The sequence below is a fragment of the Peromyscus maniculatus genome, chromosome 3 (assembly GCF_049852395.1).
Source record: "Peromyscus maniculatus bairdii isolate BWxNUB_F1_BW_parent chromosome 3, HU_Pman_BW_mat_3.1, whole genome shotgun sequence".
Lineage (NCBI taxonomy): Eukaryota > Metazoa > Chordata > Mammalia > Rodentia > Cricetidae > Peromyscus > Peromyscus maniculatus.
Genome location: NC_134854.1, coordinates 60,683,933 through 60,702,975, shown reverse-complemented (window position 1 = coordinate 60,702,975; position 19,043 = coordinate 60,683,933). Strand labels below are relative to the sequence as shown.

At 40.6% G+C, this 19,043-nt stretch overlaps 1 protein-coding gene across 5 annotated transcripts in view; it reads right to left on the bottom strand.

The window, feature by feature from the left end:
• Tmem209 (transmembrane protein 209) overlaps positions 1-19,043 on the bottom strand; it is a 35,492-nt gene that overhangs the window by 11,219 nt on the left and 5,230 nt on the right. For all 5 annotated transcript variants that reach the window (XM_042272979.2, XM_006979410.4, XM_042272978.2 and 2 more), the window contains 6 exons: positions 18,133-18,374; positions 15,433-15,634; positions 10,516-10,691; positions 9,546-9,617; positions 2,724-2,820; positions 1,349-1,474 (listed from right to left, as the gene is read on the bottom strand). In XM_042272979.2, coding sequence (XP_042128913.1) covers positions 1,349-1,474; positions 2,724-2,820; positions 9,546-9,617; positions 10,516-10,691; positions 15,433-15,634; positions 18,133-18,374 — 915 coding nt within the window. The remainder of the gene's footprint in view (positions 1-1,348; positions 1,475-2,723; positions 2,821-9,545; positions 9,618-10,515; positions 10,692-15,432; positions 15,635-18,132; positions 18,375-19,043) is intronic.

The following is a 19,043-nucleotide window of genomic DNA, read 5'->3' as shown; positions in this document are numbered from 1 at the left end:
TATTTATTTCCTGAGATGGTAGGATAGTTAAACACACACCGGATGTTTCATAAAATAAGGGAAATATTACAAATGTGAGGTATGATAGCTAATATGTGCTAACAGTATGGTAGCATTGTATGTATAGCCTTATGTTTTAGAGATACACTAAGGAAACATTATGGGGCTGGAGAGATGGCTCAGTGGTTAAGAGCACCGGCTGCTCTTCCAGAGGACCTGGGTTCAATTCCCAGCACCCTCATGGCAGCTCACAACTGTCTGTAGCTCCAGTTCCAGGGAATCCGATACCCTTATAACATTCATGCAGGCAAAACACCACTGCACATGAAATAACAGTAAGTCATTAAAAAGAAAACATTACAGATGAGCGGACAACTGATGACCATCTGCTGAGGAGCTTTACAAATGGGAGGGCCCTGACTGACAGCAAACCCAGGACTTCCTCAATCAAACAGAAGGGAGAAAGTAATACAGGGCAGGTGGCCTGAGCAGAGAGGTCTGAACTGCCTGATGTTTAGAAGAAGGCTGTGGGAGGGTTTTGTTTGTTTGTTTGAGGTGCTGGGCATTGAGTAAGCAATCAGATACGTTCTCTATCATGGAGTTCCATGTAGTGTTCCATGTACACTTAAAATTCTCCGTATGTGCTAAGTTTCTACAAAGTCATGAAAAAATGCTTATTCCTAAGTCTGAATCCAAGCAAGGGTTAAGGCAGAGGACTCTAACACTTTCCAGTTAAAATGTCTGAAAAATTTGAATACTGAAATACCATTTTTAAAATTTGCTTTAACAAAGGAACATTTTACAGTCTGTCCAAATGAAAAGTAATTCTAACTTTATAAATTGTTCTCTAAGTGGAGAGGTATAATGAAGAGAGTAGACGGCGGGCTTGGGAGGCTGATCTTCCTGATTCCAGGTCAGTTTCCTCAGATCCCATCTCCCCCCATCCTAAGCACATAACAGAAACCACGAATTAAATGGAAATCACAAAAATGATAAGAATCAGATTAGCATCCAATTACAAAGAGAACCACAGTGGCACCCAGTCCTTGGTAGTGTTAGGAGCAGAAGATGAGGGCAGCTGTTGACTCATATTCACATTTCTTACACAGAATAAAAATAATGAAAATACTCAGGGACAGTCTTCTGACAGTTCTTAGTGCGCTAAATAGGTGACTGAAAAGTTGTTCAAGTATAAGCCTTAATTAACCCGTGCTTAAATATACTTATAAAATACAAGACCATAATTACATTTTTACTTTTTCAAAATATGTTTTTCCTTGTTATCTTTCATTTAAAAAATCCTAATATTGCAAAAGAGCTTTCATTTTTCCTCTTCAAATCAAGTTACCTTTGATTCTTTCAAACAAGTACTCCTGATTTGGTGTTAGGTCTAAATACTGCACAATTGCATTCAGGGTTGGGATGAGAGGAGCTTTGACCAGGGCAGCTTGCTTCAAGCTGGTAACACTCGCCTCTGTTAAAACACAAAGAACAAATTCCTCACCACAGAGACTTGCAGTGAACTTCAAAGTTTTCCTTTGCCTGTTTTCAAATAGCTGGCTCCTTAATACCGTCACGGTTTCACACAAGTGGGCGATGTCTTCTTCATACTCTCGCTCACATTTCACCCTCTTCTCAGCACGAAGATGAGTAACTACCCCTCTGCTGTGTTTCTGTCCGAGCACTAATTATTTTCTCCTACCATTCTTGTCTGTCTCCTCTATTAGAAAGAGCCCAACAAAGGCAGGGGCTTCAGTCACTGTTTTATAGGGCTACGCCATCCCAGTGCCTAAAAGAGTACCCCCACATTGTAGGTACTCAGGATTTGTTGAAAGAATAAAGGAGAGCAAGAATTAATCTTTCTTAAAAGATTTACTTTATCATTTAAAGATGTCTTGCCTACATGTATATACTTGGTGCCATCTAAGGCTGAAGAGGATGTCAGATCCTCAGGAACTGGAGCTACGTTTGATTGTGAGCTGCCATGGAGGTGACAGGAAGTGAGCCTGGTCCTCTGGAAGAGCACAAGAGCATCTTTCTGGCCCCTTATTTTTCAGTGATTTCTAACCATGCCTATTTATGTGTAAGTGCCCATGGGAACCAGAGGTGTCAGGTCTCTTGGAGCTGGAGTTACAGGTGGTCGGTGAGGACTGGAAACTGAACTCAGGTCCTCTGCCAGAGCACTATGTGCTCTTAATACTGAGTCATCTTTCCAGGCCAGAATGGGTAATAAAATGTAAAAGATGCATTTTGAGTATTAGTTGGGCATAAAAAGAAATAAAGTACATGGGTGAAACTTTAAAACATTATTTCCCGTGAAAGACATCAGTCACAAAGGACCACACGCTGAGTGGCACCACTAACACGAACTACCCCGACAGGCCTGTCTGCAGAGATGGGAACAGGCTGGCGCTTGCAAACGGCCGAGGGGGTGTGTGGAAAGGAGAGGGACTGTTGAAGGGTGTGGGCTGATGAGACAGTATAAAATTAGCTGGGGTGATGCAGGGTTCAAGCCAAACCTATGGACTGTCCACTTTCAACAGGCAAATGGTACAGAAGGTAAGCATACCTCAAATAAAGCTGCTACATTTAGAAAACAATTACAAACGTTTCCTTCTTCACCTGAAGACAAGGGAAGATGTTGCACAGCCCATTACAAGAAGCCATTTTCCACTGAACTCATTTCCTGGAGTAAACCCCAGACAGAGTTCTGCTTCACATACCTCCTATCTGTAGCTCAGGACAGCCCATCCGTCTCATCTGAGTGCTGACAGACTCGATCTCTTGCACAAGTGGCACTAATATTGTCTCATTGATCCACTAGGAAGGAATGAAGAATAGCTTCTGTAGTTACCATTCCAAAGTGTTGCTCAAATCATTACTTTTTTCCTTTTTCAGGCAACTTTTTGTCTTCCACTTGACTAACAGAATCATAAAACCTGGTGATGCTGAGAGCACAGATATGCTACCACACACAAATCAAGTTACATTCTTAAGTCATATACGCTTTTCATTTCAGACAATGTGAAACTTTCAACTAGATATCAATTCTTTTTCCTAAATTTCTGTTTTTAAGATGGACATAGTGACTCATGCCTGTAATCTGAGTACTTGGGAGGTGAGGCAGGACTGTGAGAAGCTTGAGACCAGCTGGCATACATACATCAAGTACCACATCAGCCAGAGCTACATTATAAGACGTGTCTCCAAAACAAACTACTTTCTGATGGTTATTCTTGACTGAAAGGAAACATGACCGACCGTCAGTCTACATTTCTAGAGGTAATTACTCACATCTTACCATACCACTTATACTGGTTTATAATCAGTAAAACAGTTTTCAAACTAGGGTAACTAATTAACTCATTATAGGCTTGCCCATGACTAGCTGCAGACAAACAGATTTATTATACTTAAAAGCAGTTTGTAACTATTACAGTATTTAAAGGTAATATTGTAAAGATTGGGGATTTCAAATCCCCCTTTCCATGGCTAGTATCAAACTAATTTGGAGGTGTGAAAAGGTCGCACAAAGGGAATCTGTGTCTGTTATGTTTGTATGTTACTGTTCTCTGTATTTGCAGTGACCTGACCACTACTTTTGTTCCTAAGCTTTTGTTTAACTATGAAAGGATGAAAATGTTCCAGACGAAATACAAATTCACAATTCCTTATAAGAAGTTTGAATCAGAAAACCTTTGAAAATTGAAAGCCCCTTTCTTTCTTTTTTATATTATTTTATTTTTAGTTGTGTCTCTGTGTGTGTGTGCGCATGTGCGTAGAGGGGCTCACTCAAGCCAGAGGCACTGGAAGCCTCTCAGCTGCAGCTACAGGTGATGTAAGCTGCCTGACATGGGTTCCTGGGACCAGACCCAGGTCCTCTGCAAGAGCATCCATGCTCACAGCTGCTAACCCATCTCTCCAGCTCCTGAAAGCCTGTCAAGTCTTTTCATTTTAAATGCTAGCATTTCAGTCTTGTTTGTAATGGAAGTATAACAATGTACAGTCCGAGGACATCCTGTCACTTACTCATTCCTGTATGTGTGCACCTTGAACAGTCCATTCTAACAGAGGTTCTAACATCATTACATGCAAACAACTCGCTGTCTACTCTTTGGTGCTAGCAAAACTGCCTAGTTAAAGAGATACAGGCCTCATCCCCAGAAAGTCTGACTGAGAATGATGGTAATGGACTCAAAATATTGCATTTATTTATTTATTTTCTTGTATTTTTTTTCTTGAAACAATGGCCCAAGCTAGTCTTAAACTCTCACACTCTTGCCTCAGTGTCCTTAGGATGTATTATGCATGTGCCACTATACCTGGCTAGCTACCTCTCCCTCTTGATACCTTACTTAAAGTGTAATAATAAAACAAAATTCTTTCAAGTCATGGAGGGGGAGTCAGTCTATCACAGAACCTGGGACTCACAGACACTCTGAGAATGAGAGAAGAAACCCGAGAAGCCAGCATGCCTGTGGGGGAGTCGGTGTACACAGTGGGGGGTTCTTGTCTAGGGAGGGAAGGAAACTGCATGAATACTCTCAGCAGCATCCAGCACACCAGAGTTTTCCCAGGGTCACCTTGTCTCCTCACAATTCTAGGTATGTAATGTACTGACAGAAAATCTTTTTGGAAAATAAAATTGAAAATTTGGGGAAGGGAAGAACTTAAAAACATGCTGTTCCTTTATTTTCTCTAACTACACTGGTTAAACACGGAAAGGAATATACAATCCCAAGAAAGCAGAAGCTGTGAGGTGACTGTCTTCTCTACCCTATATGTGTGCACCTTGAACAGTCAGTTCTGACAGAGGGGACTGTCCTCTCATCCCTGTGTGCACCTTGAACAGTCAGTTCTGACAGAGGGGACTGTCCTCTCATCCCTATGTGCACCATCACTTTTTTGTTTTTTGTTTTTGTTTTTGTTTTTCCGAGACAGGGTTTTTGGATCTTGCTCGGTAGACCAGAACTCAGAGATCCCCCTGGCTCTGCCTCCCCAGTGCTGGGATTAAAGGCGTGCACAGTCATTTTTAACAGTTAATTCTAACATTCTCATGAATAATCATGAGATAGTCATGTTGATAGTCTGATATTGTCCAGCAACTGGCACAAGACACAACTTACAATTCTTCCTTTTTTTTTTTAAATTGTGTGTGTGTGTGTGTGTGTGTGTGTGTGTGTGTGTGTGTGTGTGTGTGACCAGAATCATAAGCCTACCCTACACCGACTGGGAACAGGCAAGCCCCCATCTCCGGACTGGCAGATCACGTCTCTAGCTCCTAGGCCCCACCCATGGGGTCCCAGGGACCAGACAGCTACCTTTCCCTGCTCCCCCACTGAAAAACAAAACAAAACAAAACAAACAACAACAAAACCAAAACCAACCCCTACGAACCTAACAACCACTGGAGCCATAAGCACACCCTGTACCAACTGGGAACAACTGGTCCCTGAGACAGAACCCATTAACACTGATTGGACTAAGCTAATCCCAGAAAAACAGAGCCCAACAGAACCGATTTGACCAAGAACTCCTAGTGGACCAAGACTAACAATTGGAACAAGAGAGGCACCTTCAGACACAGACACCGCCTACACCGAGCAGAGGAAGAGATGAGTAGACGCCCGTGCAAAAATACAGGCAACAACATAAAGACCTATATGACAACATCAGAACCTAGTGATTCTACACCTGCAAGACCTGAACATACCAAGGCACAAGAAACAGAAGAAATCAATTCTAAAAATGACTTTAAGAAGATGATAGAGGCCCTTAAAGAGGAAATGAAAAACTCCCTTAAAGAGGAAATAAAAAATTCCCTTAAAGAAATGGAAGAAAAAAACAAATAAAAAATTGGAAGAAATCAAAGAAAGCCAAGAAAAAGTAATTAAACAGAAGAAGGAAACAGTTCAAGATTTGAAAATTGAAATTGAGACAATAAAGAAAACACAAACTGAGGGAATGCTGGAAATAGAAATTCTGACTAAACGAACAGGAACTACAGAAGCAAGCATAACCAACCGATTGCAAGAGATGGAACAGAGAATCTCTGATGTTGAAGACACAAATAGAGAAAATAGATTCGTCAGTCAAAGAAAACACTAAAGATAAAAAAGTCATAACACAAAATGTACAAGAAATTTGGGACACCATGAAAAGACCAAACCTAAGAATAATAGGGATAGAAGAAGGAGAAGAATACCAACTCAAAGGCACAGAAAATATATTTAACAAAATCACAGAAGAAAACTTTCCTAACCTAAAGAAAGAAATACCTATACAAGATACAAGAAGCTTACAGAACACCGAAAAAAGTCCCCTCGCCACATAATAATCAAAACACTAAACATACAGAACAAAGAAAAAATACTAAGAGCCACAAAGGAAAAAGGCCAAGTAACATATAAAGGCAAACCCATCAGAAGAACACCAGACTTCTCAATAGAGACTATGAAAGCTAGAAGGCCCTGGACAAATGTTATGCAGACACTAAGAGACCATGGATGCCAACCCAGACTATTATACCTAGCAAAACTCTCAATCACCATAGGTGGAGTAAACAAAATATTCCACGATAAAACCAGATTTAAACAATATCTATCCACAAATCTAGCCCTACAGAAAGCACTAGAAGGAAAAATGCAACCTAAAGAAGCTAAACACACCCATGAAAACTCAGGCAATAGATAATCCCACACCAACAAATACCAAAGAAGGAAAACGCAACACTACCACAAAAAAAAAAAAAAAAAAAAAAAACAACCAACAACAAAAAAAACCAAGAATTAACAATCATTAGATAAGAAAACAGGATCCATCCCTCTGCTGCATACAAGAAACACACCTTAACTTCAAAGACAGACACTACCTCAGAGTAAAGGGCTGGGAAAAGGATTTCCAAGCAAATGGACCTAAGAAGCAAGCTGGTGTAGCTATCCTAATATCTAATAAAATAGACTTCAAAATAAAATCAATTGAAAGAGATCAGGATGGACATTACATATTTATCACAGGAAAAATCCCAAGATGAAGTCCTGATTCTGAACATTCATGCCCCAAATACAAAGGCACCCACAATCATAAAAGAAACATTACTAAAGCTTAAATCACACACATCAAACCCAACACATTAGTAGTGGGAGATTTCAACATACCATTCTCACCAAAAGACAGATCTATCAGACTGAAACTTAAGAAAGAAATAAAGGGGGGCTGGAGAGATGGCTCAGAGGTTAAGAGCACTGACTGTTCTTCCAGGGGTCCTGAGTTCAATTCCCAGCAACCACATAGTGGCTCACAACCATCTGTAATGAGATTTGGCGCCCTCTTCTGTATACTTAATAAATAAATAAATCTTTAAAAAAAGAAAGAAAGAAAGAAAGAAAGAAAGAAAGAAAGAAAGAAAGAAAGAAAGAAAGAAAGAAAGAAAGAAAGAAAGAAAGGACCTAACAAAAATGGCAATCTTACCAAAAGCAATCTACAGAGTCAATGTAATCCCCATCAAAATCGCAACACAATTCTTCACAGACTTGGAAAGAAAAATACTCAACTTCAAATATGGAAAAACAAAAGACCCAGGATAGCTAAAAAAAATCCTGTATAATAAAGCAACTTCTGGAGGCATCACCATCCTTGACCTCAAGCTCTACTATAGAGCTATAGTAATAAAAACATCTTGGTACTGGCATAAAAACCAACATACAGACCAATGGAATCGAACTGAAGATCCTGACATTAATCCATACACATATGAACACCTGATTTTTGACAAAGAAGCCAAAACTATACAATGGAAAAGAGAAAGCATCTTCAACAAACGGTGCTGGCATAAGTGGATGTCAATACGTAAAAGATTACAAATAGATCCATATCTGTCACCATGCACAAAACTCAAGTCCAAGTGGATCAAAGACTTCAACATAAATCCAGTTACAGTGAACTTGACAGAAGAGAAAGTAGGAAGTAGTCTTGAATGCATGGGCACAGGAGACCATTTCCTAAATATAACACCAGCAGCACAGACACTGAGAACAACAATAAATGGGACCTCTTGAAACTGAGAAGCTTTTGTAGGGCAAAGGACATGGTCAATAAGACAAAACAACAGCCTACAGAAGATCTTCACCAACCCCACATCTGACAGAGGACTGATCTCCAAAGTATATAAAGAACTCAAGAAACTAGACTCAAAATACTGAACAATTCAATTAAAAATTGGGCTAAAGAGCTAAATAGAGAATTTTCAAAAGAAGAATCTCAAATGGCTGAAAGACATTTAAAGAAATGCTCAACATCCTTAATCATCAGAGAAATACAAATCAAAACGACTCTGAGATACCACCGTACACCTGTCAGAATGGCTATGACCAAAAACACTAATGACAGTCTATGTTGAAGAGGATGTGGAGCAAAGGGAACACTCCTCCACTGTTGGTGAGAATGCAAACTTGTACAACCACTGTGGAAATAAGTATGGCGGTTTCTCAGAAAATTGGGAATCGATCTACCTCAAGATCCAGCCATACCACTCTTGGGCATATATCCAAGAAATGCTCAATGCCACAAAGATACATGCTCAACTATGTTCATAGCAGCATTATTCGTAATAGCCAGAACCTGGAAACAACCTAGATGCTCGTCAACTGAAGAATGGATTAAGAAAATGTGGCACATATACACAATGGAGTACTACTCAGCAGAGAAAAACAATGACAGCATGAAATTTGCAGGCAAATGGATGGAACTAGAAAATATCATCCTGAGTGAGGTAACCCAGACTCAGAAGGACAAACACGGTATGTACTCACTCATAAGTGGACACTAGATATAAAGCAAAGAACAATCAGACGGCAACCCACAGATCCAGGGAGGCTATGTAGCAGGGGGGACCCTAGGATGACTGTGGTTTATAAGTTTTGGCTTTACTCAATCACTGGGCAAGCCTCAATGAAACATTTCACTATTAAGATAAGAATTTGTACTGTATTAAGCTGATAATAGAAAAATAAATAAATAACTAAATAAAAACGAAACAAAAAAAGTAGTTGACCAATGAATAATAGACTCCACAGTTTGTGTGTGGTTTTTTTTTGTTGTTTTTTTTTTGTTTTGTTTTGTGTGTTTTCGGGTACAGTTGGTGTTTTGTTTGGAGTGGTATTTTATCTTATTTTCTTGGTTTTGTTGTATTAGTTTTCTGTTTGTTTTTTGAGAAAGAACTTCAGGAAGGACTTGCGGGAGGGGAAGATTATGATCAAAATTTATTTAAAGTTAAAAATTGTTTTAAATAATAAAAAATTAATAAGAATTAAAAAAAATTTATTTATTTTAATTTTATGTGTGTGTTCATATGCATGTATATATGTCTACCAGAATGCATGTATGTCTGGTGCCCATGGAGATCAAAAGAGGGCATCAGATTTCCTGGAACCAGAGTTATAGGTGGTTGTGAGTCACCTTTTGGATGATGGGAATTGAACCTGGGTCCTCTGGAAGAGCAGCCAGTGCTCTTAACCACTGAACCATCACTCCAGCCTACAACTTACATTTCTAAACTTGGCTGTCCATGAATCCATGTGGTCAAGAAGCTGTCTATTCATTGTCACTCTCGCCCAGACCTGTTTAAAAGGGGAAAAAAAGGCCCTTCAGATACACTAATATTCATTTAATTAGCATTTAGTAATTTTCTTAGTACAAACTCAGGGTTGTTGTTCATGAACAAATATGTCTTTAAAAGTCCCTTATTCTGGCCAGGCGGCGGTGGGAGGCAGAGCCAGGCAGATCTCTGAGTTCGAAGCCTATAGAGCAAGATCTAGGACAGACTCCAAAACAACACAGAGAAATTTTTTATTCTGGTAGGTTAGAGTGTCTGTGTGTTTTGCTTTCAAGCACAAAGTAAAAATATAAAACCCCATATCTAATATTAAATGGATGAAGAGCAGACTGGCAAATACACATATTTTAAAAGCAATTGTCTGGAACACTGAGAATTTTTTAATTCTTTATTTTTACTTTATGTGCATTGGTGTTTTGCCTCACGTATGTCTCTGTTGAGGATGTCAGATCTCTGGAACTGGAGTTACAGACAGCTGTGAGCTGCCGTGTGGGTACTGGGAACTAAACCAGGGTCCTCTGGAAGAGCAGCCAGTGCTCTTAACTGCTGAGCCATCTCTCCAGCCCCGAGAATTTCTTATTTTTTATTTGGTACAGTGCTAAGGATGAACCATAGTGCCTTGTGTATGCTACACAATAGGCACTCTACAACTGAGTTAATACCTAGCTGTTGAGAACTTTTTTCTAATGATCAGAGAAAGGTATTTTAGGCAGGACAGTTTAGTCAACTATGTATCATAAACTGTAAAAATTTCAATGACAAAAGCTACTCCACAAATGAATGTAATTTATATTTCTAACCAGTAAAAGTGAAGATCATAGGAAAAAAGTTTTCTAGAGATAAACTATTTTCTAGCAATCTGAAAATCATAATATATGAAATCATTTTTATTTTCCCTTTACCTCTTCTGCAGCTTGCTTAGAACTGAGATCAGCTTCATCTTTGTTAGCACATGGGGCCTGAGACCTACAGGCCAGCTGATATTGAAACTTCTTTAAGGTTTGTGCATAGTCCCCCACAGAACGACTGTAATTCCAGAAGGTAGGGCTGGTGGAAGGGGAGGTGGAATCTGGGCTCCCTGCAATAAAAAATGGAAGAGTTTTAGTTCTTCCAATAACTTTTTATGTAGCAGTAACTCAGAGACACAGGGTATCTAGGGACTCGGAAACTTCTGACAGTACTCAAGGAGTCAGAAGACAGGCACTGCCCACAGTACTCAAGGAGTCAGAAGACAGGCACTGCCCACAGTACTCAAGGAACCAGAAGACAAGCACTGCCCACAGTACTCAAGGAACCAGAAGACAAGCACTGCCCACAGTACTCGAGGAACCAGAAGACAAGTACTCCCCACAGTACTCAAGGAGTCAGAAGACAAGTACTCCCCACAGTACTCAAGGAGTCAGAAGACAAGTACTCCCCACAGTACTCAAGGAGTCAGAAGACAAGTACTCCCCACAGTACTCAAGGAGTCAGAAGACAAGTACTCCCCACAGTACTCAAGGAGTCAGAAGACAAGTACTCCCCACAGTACTCAAGGAGTCAGAAGACAAACCCAGAAGCATCTCCCCTGGCCCCCAACATTGTCTTCTCTTTGGAGCTCACTGGTTAGAAATGAAAAAGAACATAAAAGAATATTACTAAGCACTACCAACATAAGAGGCCTAAGAATTATGAATGATTGGAAGTGTGGAAGTGTCTTGTTTCTTTCTGTTGTAAAATTAAGCTTGTTATTCTCTAAGACGGATAATGACCAGGAAGACCAAATGTTTGGAAGCTCCTCTGAACAGAGTTAACAGCAGCACTGTTAAAAAGCCTTTCTCAACTCCAGGCTATACAAATTGTGTTTCCCATGGTACCCTGTAGTAATTCCTGTGTTGATTAAAACTACCTGTGAAATTTAAGAACTGCCATCTAGGAGCCCCTTGCCACCAGGGTCTCCTCTTAAGGCCCTTACTGCACTCAAGGATTAGTCAGTCTGCACCCCCCAAGAAAAGCTAAGCTCTTTTACAGCAGGAATGACTTCTCTTCCACCAGCATGTAGCACAGCTGACAAATGAGTCCTCAGTAACAAGTGTACTTATGAAGGGCTTATTCTTTCAGAGTCTGCGGCAAGGTTTCCATCCAGCCTGCCAAGAATACACAAAACTCTGCTAAAACTGAAAAGTAAACAACAAAAATCATACAAATTACTAGCAAAGGAGACCCCAAGCATAAAAATCAATTGCAAAAGTGGAGGAATTTAGTCTCCAAGAATTTCAGATAATTGAACTGTTAGATCAACTTTGAAAAAGTGGGTTTAACATCACTGAGGTAGCCAGGTAGTGGTGGTGCACACCTTTAATCCCAGCACTCGGAGGCAGAGGCTGGCGGATCTCTGTGAATTCGAGGCCAGCCTGGTCTATAGAGTGAGATCCAGGACAGGCACCAAAGCTACACAGAGAAACCCTGTCTTGAAAAAAACAAACAAACAAACAAACAACAACAACAACAACAAAATCAAGCATATTTGAGAGAAGCTAAACTTTGAATCCAAAGTGACTAAAAACAACCTCTCTGAGAGATAAACAAGGTTGTTCTTTATAGAAGAATGCCAGATGACTCAATGTGGAAGGAACCCATGAGGAAGTCTCCATTTGCAACCATCTTTGCATTGATCCATTTCGGCAAGTTCTTTGGTGGGTCACTGCAGGAAGGGTGGCCGGGAGCAAGAAATCAAAGGAAAACTACTGTAAAGGAACCTGCCTCCAACCATCGTGACCAAGTGATGCAATTCTCTATCAGCGGAGACAGTGTGCCACACACCTCCTAATCTAATAAATACACAGAGACAAGCCACTAAGCTGGGTTCCTACCAGAAAACAATTGAAGTTAACGCTTACAAAACAACTGGACAAAACCTAATTTTCACAACAGCCTGATGTCTTTAAAAATATGTCATAAAGATACACACACACACACCTACGTTAAAGAAGGCAAAAGAAATAATGCATCAGTAAAAGAAAAGAGTGAAAAAGTAAGTTCTTTTTTTTGGGAAAAAGGTCATCACTGGGTCAACAGTATTAATGTGTCTGAGTTAGAGAGGTATCAAAAGTAAGAAATGAATTTTGAAGTTATAGAGGAAATGTCCTGTTCTCAAGAGACACGTGGAATACTAAGGGATAAAGTGTCACAGTCTACAATTTGTTTTAAATGACTCAGCAAAACCTCTCAGGCATGTATGAGGAAGAGAGGCTATGAATGTGTGAATGTCTGCCAGCTTCTCACTCCTGGAAAACTGAGTTGGGAATATGGAACTGGAATTATCTATATAGACTATTTGTTAGTTGTATGTTATAAGAACCTAAAATACGATACCTAAGTAACAATAGCACGCCCAGTACTAAGATATTAACTTTTTTTTTTTTTTGGTATTTTGAGACAGGATTTCTGTGTATCCCTGGTTGTCCTGGAACTAACTCTGTAGACCAGGCTGGCCTTGAACTCACAGAGATCCTCCTGCCTCTGCCTCCCAAGCGCTGGGATTAAAGGCGTGCGCCACCACCGCCCTGCCAGATATTAACTTCTAAATACCATTCTCCTCTAAAAGAACCCAGTCTTATGAAAAGCAGAGAGACTCCAGGGCCAGCCAGGGAGAGTCCAGAATGGATCTCTATTATTGTGTGGTTTTAGACAGTGGGGGGTAGAGAAGACAGGCAAAATCGGGAAAGACAGGGTACAGATGGGTAAGACAATGTTTAAAGAAAGACATCAGGGGCTGGAGAGATGGCTCAGAGGTTAAGAACACTGGCTGTTCTTCCAGAGGTTCTGAGTTCAATTTCCAGCACCCATATGGTGGCTCACAACCATCTCAAATGAGATCTGGCTCCCTCTTTGGGCCTGGAGGGATACATGCAAACAGAGCACTGTATACATAATAATAAATAAATAAATCTTAAAAAAAAAAAAGAAAAAGAAAAAAAAAAGAAAGACATCAATACAGAAGTCTTTTCTTTTTTCTTTTTTTGAGACAGGATCTCACTCTGTAGCTCTACCAACTGTCTTGGACTCACTAAGTAGACCAGACTGGCCTGTAACTCACAGAGATCCACATGCCTCTACCACTGGAGAGGTGAAATTAAAGGAGTGCCATCACATCCAGCCAAAAATAAATCTTAAAAAAGAAAAAAAAAAGTCAAGTCATTATGGGCTACTGATGTCAGCCAGTCCTAGGGAGCCGAGGTCAGTGGATCCCTGGGGCAGCTGGCAAGCCAGTGTAACTGAACTGCCAAGTTTCAGGCCAATGATAGATCCCATGTCGAAAACCAAAGTGAACAGCACCCAAGGAAGGGCTATCTGAGACTGACCATATGTACACACACGAATCCCCATACACAAACGCACCGGGGAAAACATATGTGGGATGATACAATTAGAAAGTCCCATCACGCAGGCCTACCACTCAGGAGACTGAGTCAGGAACACTGTAAGTTTGAAGATTGCCTAGATGACATAATGAATTCCAAGCCAGCCTGCATGACTGTCTCAAAAACACAAAGACATAAAAATCCCTGTAAGAATACAGCAGTAATTTTGAAAAGAATTTTAAACCAATGTTAAAAGCAGCATTAACATTTGTAACAGGATATTTACATAGCCTGAGAGCAAGGAGGTTTGCAAAAATTTTGTATTAATTTATGCCGACTATTTAAGTTACCTAAAGCCTGAGAACACAGAATAGTTAAAAGTATAGACATATACAAAGACACACCAGGCAAAGAGCTAGAGAGCAGAATTTAGAGTGCATGTTCTTTTCAATGTGTCAGAACCATTTATACAAAAGTGACCAGAGAGCCTCCAAGCAAGTCTAAGATTAAAAAGCCTTCCCTACACAGAGAAAGAAGAGAAACCTCAACATTAATAGATATGGATCAGAATCTCTAACCGCAGCACAATTAACTTAGGAAGAAATAAAGATAACTAGGTCTTGTCTGGCTTGACAGTGAAAAGCAATAGCAATAACACTTACAAACATCGATAACAATACTTCTAAATGGGAGAGAAAAAAGAAATGAAAAATATCTGAAATCATAAAAGATATGTATCAATTGTTCTTTGTGCTACTCTATAATTTTCAGTACACTTCAAATAGCTCAAAATTTCAAAAAAGAAGAAAGTAACAAGATAATATTGATTTGTTTCTTTGACATTTGTGGCACTTGCAGGCAGAATTAAATTAAAAACCCCTAGAGAGATTTCAAGCGACACAAAGAGCCACGCTCCAATAACTTGGCTTCTTCACCACGGCCACGCTTTCGCACCTAATGTGCTTTCTGTGGAGGTCCTGGGGGGAAATCATTACTCAGTTCAATAACCTAATTTGGTTTCAAATAATTGACTTTGTAATAATCAAATCCACCTTAAACAGATTAAGACTTGCTAACACTGTTTCCCTAGGTAAACTATAGGCTTTAAGGGATTATTAAGAGACAAATTTTAAAATGTTACTAAAGAACAAACAAACAAACAAACAACAACAAAAACCCAGTAGCACTTTTAGGAGCAATATTTCTCCGTCTCCCCACCCTTTTACCTCCGCCATGCACATCAGTCTTCCAGAAAGACTAGTAGAGAACTATCATTTGAATAAGCTTTGCTACACACTGCTTGAAAACACACACAGCCACAATTTAGGGAAATTCTAGCTTCCACAGAGAAAGATTCCCGATTACTGAGGTCAACTATGTTTTACCTCCTAAGTTTAACAGCTCCTGTGCTATCGTTTAAGGACTGTGTCAAGTGACAACAAAAACCATGTGGATCAGATGTAAACAACTAGTTACCCAGCTTAACTCGGTGCTGCTTCTCCTCCTCACTCCTAAGGAAAGTGTCCAGAGTCCGCAGGTCTGTCATGTAGTCTTCTTTGTCAGTAGGTGAGTTATAGACGGTGGGGGAGGAACGGTAGCGGGACCTCACCCCACTGCTCTCCACTGGGCCCACAGTGGTAGGGTATGGAGAAGAAGGGGACAGACTAAAGCTTGCCAACTGTGCAAAAGGAAAGAATGGGGTTTACTTCCAATTGAAATGCAAACATTCATTTTTGATTTTTTTTTTTTTTTTTTTTTTTTTGTTTTGTTTTTCGAGACAGGGTTTCTCTGTGTAGTTTTGCGCCTTTCCTGGAGCTCACTTGGTAGCCCAGGCTGGCCTCGAACTCACAGCGATTCGCCTGGCTCTGCCTCCCGAGTGCTGGGATTAAAGGCGTGCGCCACCACCGCCCGGCTCATTTTTGATTTTTAAAAGTAATACGTGCCAGCTATTGCTGAAATGCTGGCACACAGAAGGAGGAGGCAAGAGGGCTGAGTTCAAGATCAGCCTCTGCTCCATGGGCAATTTGAGGCCAGCCTGGCTGCATGAGGCTCTATCTAAACAACAACAGTTTAAAAAAACACAACACCACACAACACAACAGAGGCCTGGAAGACGGCTTTGCAGGTAAAGGTGCTTGCCACCCAAAGACACAAGCCTGACAACCTGAGTCTGAGCACAGTAATAAAATACAAATTATCTTGAGTAACTTTTCAGTCTTAAAATGTATTAGAGAAAACTGTGGCTGCATATAATCCCAGTATTTGGGAGATGAAGGCATCAGGTTCAAGGTTCATCATCCTCAGCTACACTATGAGTCTGATGCTAGCTTGCACTACATGAAACTGCCTATATCTCAAAAAAGAAGAGAAAAAGAAAAAGCTGCACTACAGCCTGCAATCCCAACTAGACTGGGATGGATGGCTGAGACAGGAGGATCCTAAGTAAAAGGCCTGACTGGGAAACACATAGACACTACATAAATTTTTAAAAATTATTTTTCACTCTGTTCTATGCATTTACATTTCTTTGAGTTTTTGGCTGTTATGAACATCACTGTACGTAAATCCTTGCCTGAAGTTTTGATAACTTTAAAAATTCATTTTGATTACATTTACTCATGGGGGGCGGGGTTTGTGTGAGTGCCTGCAATGCTAGTGTGCGCCACAGGGCGGGTGGTGTGCGTGTGAGAGGACAGCCTTTCGGAGTTGCTTCTCTCCTCCCACCACACGAGGCCTGGATCGGACTCCCGTCCTCAGGCTGGGGCAGACCCCTCTACCTCTGGGCCCGCTTGTCAGTCCTTCTGCTCCTTTAGGGCACACTCCTCAGACTGAAAGGATCTGGCCGAGCAGAGCACCCTTCAGACACTCACCTGCATCCATTAAATAAAAGTGTTACTGTAAGTCATATTCCTGTCAGGAAAGGACAGGGGATCTGTTTTGGTTTATGTTCATCAATATTACTAATTTAAAATGTTTGTTTCATGTAGAAGAATTTCTCTTTTCACCAGATTTGCAAAACAAGAACTTTACTCACTGAGCCATCTCCCTGGCCTAGAAACTTTCCAGGACAGCCAGGGCTACACAGAGAAACCCTGACTCAAACAAAAACAAAACAAAAAAGCCATATTCAGGAGGGCAAAGAATATAATAAAATATATTCTATAAATTTTTTAAACAAAAAGAAAAAAAAACTATTATTTTCTTTTTAAAAAAAAAAAATCTGGAGCTGGAGTGGATTAAGAGCACTGACTGCTCTTCCAGAGAACCCAGATTCAATTCCCATCACCCACATGGCAGCTCACAACTGTCTGTGACTCCAGTTCCAGGGGATCCAACATGCTCACACAGACATGCATGCACATAAGATAAAAATAAACAAATGAATAAATAATCCATACTAGCCTGTGGGTTATGAATTATAACCACACATTTCTCATAGCATTTAACTTCTACAAAATTTAAGAATTCTACTCCCTAACACTGGATAACTAGTAGCATGGAATTTCACTTTACAACAGTGTTACGGACCAGGCTGAGACAGGCTGCTGCTTTCTTCTAGACCATCTTCTTCTTACCAGTCGCTCGAGATGCTAGCCCAACATGACAGTCAGAGCTTCTGATAGACTGCTTCTCTTTTGATCCTTTCTTGCAGCCTTATGCCTTACAGAATTTAAATTTCAACCTACAACTTTTGCTAGTAATACCCTAAAAGCTTAGACCAGCACTGACATTACTACGGAATTTAAAGATTTCTACCTGCTACACAGCAAGCATCCATACTCCAGAACTAAACCACATAAGAGGATCAGACAGGATACAAAGTGTTAAAATTCTACAAGAGAAAGAGAAGCTTTCACACACAAAAAAAAAAAACCTTTAAAAGGGAAAACATGCATAAAAGAAACCAAAGTTTCAAATTATTTCAAGACTTGAAACTAGCTGGTGACGGTCATGTTTTGTCATCTTCAAGAGTGCTCATGTTCGGATGCTGTTTAAAGAACTTCGGCTGAGTGACAGGACACTTGGTTTCTGTTCCTGGCTCTCACTGGGTGATTCAGACAACCACTGCTCCTCAGTTTCCTCACCAACCAAATGCAGAGTTTGACTCACTGGGTGATCTGAGCGCAACTCCCAAGTCTGAAATAGCACTACTGGCCGAACAAGACGAGTCATTACCTTATTATAACCACTGAGAGGAGAGTAGGTCACAGCAGGGCTATAGGAACCACTGCCACCTGACGACAGACCTTGCAGTTGAGGGCTGTACCCAGTCATGCAGCTGGCGGCAAACTTGGGACTGGGGCTGGGGGAACGAGACGGGCTATAACTCAGGACACTCTGACCCTGGATTGAAGGGGAAGGTGGCGAGGGAGGGACTTGGGTGGCTGCCAGATCCCGGGGAGGTGTAGTCTGCACGACTAGAAGGAAGAGAACATAAATCACACACACAGTAGATGCTTAGATGAAAACACAAAGTTAAGAATTAGGGCTTGCTATGTAATTCAGGCTAGCCTTGACCTTAAGCTCTTCCCAACTCAGTCTCTAGAGTATAAATACAATTATGAAAACAGATTCGCCAGGCATTGGTGGTGCACGCCTTTAATCCCAGCACTCGGGAGGCAGAGGCAGGCAGATCTCTGTGAGTTCGAGGCCAGCCTGGGCTACCAAGTGAGTCCCAGGAAGGCGCAAAGCTACACAGAGAAACCCTGTCTCGAAAAACCAAAAAAAAAAAGAAAGAAAGAAAAGAAAACAGATTTAAGGGCAAGGTGTGGTGACGCACACTCTAATCCCAACAGATGGGAGGCAGAGGCAGGTGAATCTCTGAATTTGAGGCCAGGCCAGCTTAGACTGCCACGGCTATGTAGAGACATCAAAAGAAATTAACAGAAGGGTCTGGCTAGTAAATTACACGAAGCATTATTATAGAAACACAACTAGTCAGTTGTTTACCATTTCCACAATGCTCAAAACAGTATAACATAGTTCCATGAAGCTGTCTGATAGTCCACTCAATTCATACAAATAGCAAAGATAACCACATGACCATTTTCTAGAGACGGGCTCAATGTAACAGATGGCCTTCTAGC